A 4,595-nucleotide genomic window follows, 5' to 3' on the forward strand; every position below is an offset into this window, starting at 1 on the left:
AGGTGGGCGTGGCCGCGGGCTCAGACCCCGGAGGGGAGCGCGCCCCGACTCCCCGTGCGCCCTGCCCCCCACTCACAGTTCTCAAAGTAGAACCTGTGGAAGTCCATCCCTTCGACCAGGTTGCCCAGGGCTTCAGGCTCGAACGAGGTCAGGCCCGGGTCGCAGATCTTCCTGGGAGCAGACCCACGTGAGGGCCCCTCCGAACCCGCCCGGGGTGGCCCCCTGAGTCCAGCGTTTTCCGTCCACGCCCCCCCCCCACTCCCAGCTCTTGCGGGGCGCGGCGACATTGCCACGAGCTGCTCACAGCCCACCGGGGCTGCCCAAGGACCCACCCGGCCGACTCACGCGTACGCCTCGAAGTCGCCGTTGTTCACGGCCTCGATGAGCTGCTCCGTGATCTTGATGATGTCTTGCTTCCGTGCTGCGGGGAGACGAGGCCCGTGACCCGAGGACCCCAGCGGCCCCACCCGCCTCTCCTCTCCAGGGGGCACCCCGTCTGTCCAGCTCAAACCACGCCCCCCCAAGGCCAATAGGGTCTCCACATGTCCCACAAGCTTCTATCTTGTCTGTCTTAAATAAAACGTCTCCAAATGATAGAAATAGTCCATCCACGGTACAGTGTCTGGAAAACGCAGAGAGAACAAACAGAACCTGCCACAACCCTCCGGGAGGCCCCAGTCGCACACCGCACCCCACCCCGCCCCTCCCCCGCAGCGACCCTGACCTTCAGTGGCTGTGACCCTGTGACCAGCCTTCCTGGCCCCCGCCCGCTTGGCCTTCGCTTACCAGGCCCTGCCAAAACCCAACAACCTTCCAGGCGCAGCAGGGAGGGGCAGACAGGGTGGGGAGGGCAGCTGCCAGCTGCTGCCTCTGTCCATCTGCAGCCGCCGGCCCACCGGCCGCTCCCCACCCCTGTCCATCCCACACCTTCCACCCTGCCCTCCTGCCCTGTGCCCCCTGGTCCCACACAGGGGGCCACCCATGGGCCCTTCATTTCTGTAACCACAGTTTACTTTTGTAGAAAATATTTTAAACATGGGAGCTGCAGAGGTCCTAACCCAGCCCACGCCCCGCAGACACAAATCCCAAGGTCTCCACGTTTGTTCCAGACGTTTTTACAGAAATAACACCTTGCACAGTCGCACGCACCTATGTCCCCGCCAGTCCCCTCTCCATTCACTCTCCCCAGAGGTGCTGTCCTGAGGGAGGGGCTTAACGGCCTCCGTGCGGATATGCACACCCACGTGCACACGCGCGTACACACAGGCTCGCACACACACAAGCAGTGACGGCTGGTGCTGAGCACAGACCCAGGGCCTCTCCCCGGGGCCCCCGGACCCAGCTGCGCCTGCGCCCACGCAGCACGCGGAGCCTGCTGCCCTTCACCGCTGCCCCATGGGACAGGTGTCCACCGGTCTCCACTCCTCAGCTGCCAGCACTGCCGGGAACAGCACACGGGTGGGCTGCACCCCATCCAGAGCGGTGCTCCTGTGTTTGGAGGCGTGTGTCCCGGCCCGTCGGGCTGCCCATCACCCTCCCACTGGCACCTGGCGCTGGCCGGGCACTCCCGCTCTCGGCGTCCACATGGGCAGTGGCAGACGACGCTGCGTGGGGCGTGTGAGCTGAGGCCCGTGCGGGTGCCGGGGGCCTGCGCTGTGCTGTGTGGGCTCCAGACAGTGACAGCGGGAAGAGCCCCGTGACACCGGGGGCCAGGCGCACGCACGTGCTTGTGACAGGGGAGTGTGGGCACGTGTGCATCCGCGTGCGTGTGCGCCAACCTGCACCATGCACAGGCTCCCCTATCCTAACGGGACCCTCCTGCCCTGCTCCCCCTCACAGCCAGACCTGTGTCTGGACCCCGGCAGGGTCTGTCTGCAGAAACGGCCCCGCGTGTCTGGCTGGCCCTGGCTGCTGGCTCAGGGAGGTGGGCAGTGGCTCTGATCTCCAAGGCCCCAGGCCCACCTGCAGCTCTGTCCTGATCGCACGCTGGGCCCCGGCTTGGCAGCATCTGACATCTCAGGTCTCCCCTCCCCAGCAGCTGGCCCAGCTCTCCGCCCTCTTTGGGGGGTCCAGGGTCTGAGAGTGCCTCTCTCCTCTGCCACCTCGCTCAGCTCCTCCTGGTTCATCTGTCACCTTCGTGGTGACGGCTTTAACCCCAGGCTTCCCTTTCCTCTAGCTGCAGCCGAGCTTCACTTGCCAGCTGCCTCACCCACCCAAGAGCCGGCCTGGCCACCTCCCTGCTGCAGTGACCAGCGCCTGCTAGGTCTGGTCCAGGGCAGCCCCTCACCTGGAGCCCCACCTGCCCCCGGGGCCGACCCCAAACCCTTGCCCATCCCCTTCTCTCAGACAGTGAGAGCTGCCCCACGCACAGGAGCCTGCGGTGACGGCCGCCCAGCAGCAAGCGCTGAGTGACACTTTGTTTTTCGTGTACTTTAATATCGTAATCACCCTAAGCCATGATAACTGAAGCCAATGTTCTGGTTAATGATGAAATTCTGGGTGTTTTTAAATGAACTATAATTAAAGATGGTAGTCAGTGTAAAGACAAAGTATTAAGCAAACCAAAGGCCAGAGCTGTGGTCACAGCACAAGTGTCAGGCCTCCTCCTGGGAGACAGCGGCTGACCCCACAGACTCCCAGGTCAGTCGGAAACTGCCGGCCTCAGCGATCCTGGGCTGAGCCGATAGCCTGAGGAGGCCCAATCATTGGCAAAGGGTCCTGGGGGACCCTGGCGACCCCTTGCTGGCCCCGAGCCCTGCCTTTGGCGACTGCGGGGCACCAGGAGCGCTCCGGCGACCTCAGGCAGACAGCTGGGCAGGATCAGGCGGGATTGTGTGTAATCCCAGATTACGGAGAACACGGCGGCCCGGTGAGCACCGACCCCATGACACACTGACAGCTGGCGGGAGCACCTGCGAGAAAGGCCTGGTCCCCAAGTTGCAGAGGGGTATCCCGGCTCTGGCACTCCTTCACTCAGACTTGTTGAGTGCTAGGTCTCAACCCTAGAGCCCCTCAGAAGGCCTGACCCCACACCCCTTCCTTCCCCATGGAGCCTCCAGCACCAAGGAGCTGGGACGCTAGGGACTTGGTGGGGGCACATGCACCCCGAGGGCTGCCCTGTGCACCCCAGCGACCCACTCCCACCCACCCGGTGGGCCAGGCCACACCTGCCAGCCCCCGACCTCCATGTTCCTCCATTTACCTTGCTCACAGCCCCCTCTTGCGGCCCCCACCTCCCCTAACCAAGCTCAGGGAAGACCCCTGAGCAGGCGGATCTGGGCTGTGAGCCCATGGCAGGACCCGTTCTCAGATCCCTGACCGCCCAGGCTGTGCGGGCCTCAGGCTGAGGGTCCCAGGGTCCCACTGATGGGGACATGGAGGCCTCTGAACTTGAACAGGATGCTGCACGGCAGGCAGCAGCATTCTGACCATCCTCACAGGACCCCCGGGTGCCCCAGTGTCACCCCGTTTCCACCAACCAGAGTGGTCTCACTGCCACAACTCGCCTCCGATCCCCTCAGCCAAACCGGGGTCCAGCGGCCCCCACGCTGGTCCGTGCCCCGTGGGTCAAGTACAGAGTGCTCTTGGCCAATGCTCGCTCCCACAGAGGCCACTCGCTGCCACCCGGTGGCCCCGGGGTGACCCATGGCCATTAGCCTGCAGGCCGCAGAAGCCCCCTAGGCCCCCACAGCTTCGCTTCCCCCACTCTGCCCGGCCCCCAGAGGCCCAGGCGGAGGTCAGCACTCACCCAGCCACTCCCCTGCCATGCCCGGCCCCAGGCCCCGCAGCCTCTCCGCTGAGAGCCCTGTGTTTCCCCGGAGGTGGCTGCTGCCCCGGGGTGTCATCCATCCCTGTAAGCGATACTGGTGGCAGTCGGCAGATGCCGGAGCAGCGGCTCCTCCCCGCGGGGGACATGGGGGGGGCAGCCCCAGCCCCAGCCGCCTCTGCCGCCTGCCCCCTGCTGGCCCTCTGCCCAGCCGGCTGCTCTCCTTGTCCCCACCCCAGCACCTCCGTCCAGAGCTGCTCTGCCACCCTCGACCCCAGCCCGGTGGAACTGCAGAAGTGACCCGAGTGGCCCCCCCACGTGGCTGAGTCCCAGCACCCCTGCATGTCGCCATCCTCTAGAGACCCACCGGTCACAAGAGCACACGGCCCTGGCTCTTTTCTGACACACGGATGTGCACGCCCACGTCCCCAGCCACTGACTCCGTCTCCTGAGGCCAAATGACACCTCACGTGGAGCGCCTGCACACCTTTCTGTCCCCCAAGTGCCCCACTCAGAGCGACGGGCAGCACTGCAGCCGGGGTCCTCGACCCCCTGTGAGCCCCAGGGTGCTACTTACACGGGGCGGGTGGGGGCCCCGGGAGAGCCAGAGACAGGCAGGGTGGGGGGCCCTGGGCTTCTGGGGTCCCCGAGCCCCTCCTCACCGTGTTCAGGATGTCAGAGATCCTGGGGGCTGGGGGAACAGAACAGACGTGAACATGAGGCGGGCGGGAGGGACACAGGACAAGGACCTGTGGGCTGACCAGCCAAGCAGGGGTGGTGCACGGAGGGCGAGGGAGCTGGGAGGCCGGGGGGGACGTGGGGGGACACA

General features: G+C 65.6%; 1 protein-coding gene across 1 annotated transcript in view; it reads right to left on the reverse strand.

Annotated features, from left to right (window-relative positions):
- Positions 1-4,595, reverse strand: part of CAMK2B (calcium/calmodulin dependent protein kinase II beta) — a 44,221-nt gene that overhangs the window by 4,228 nt on the left and 35,398 nt on the right. The window contains exons 20-22 of the mRNA XM_015589026.1: positions 4,344-4,457; positions 346-421; positions 77-171 (exon numbers count right to left, since the gene is read on the reverse strand). Coding sequence (XP_015444512.1) covers positions 77-171; positions 346-421; positions 4,344-4,457 — 285 coding nt within the window. The remainder of the gene's footprint in view (positions 1-76; positions 172-345; positions 422-4,343; positions 4,458-4,595) is intronic.

The sequence above is a fragment of the Pteropus alecto genome, unplaced genomic scaffold (assembly GCF_000325575.1).
Source record: "Pteropus alecto unplaced genomic scaffold, ASM32557v1 scaffold214, whole genome shotgun sequence".
Lineage (NCBI taxonomy): Eukaryota > Metazoa > Chordata > Mammalia > Chiroptera > Pteropodidae > Pteropus > Pteropus alecto.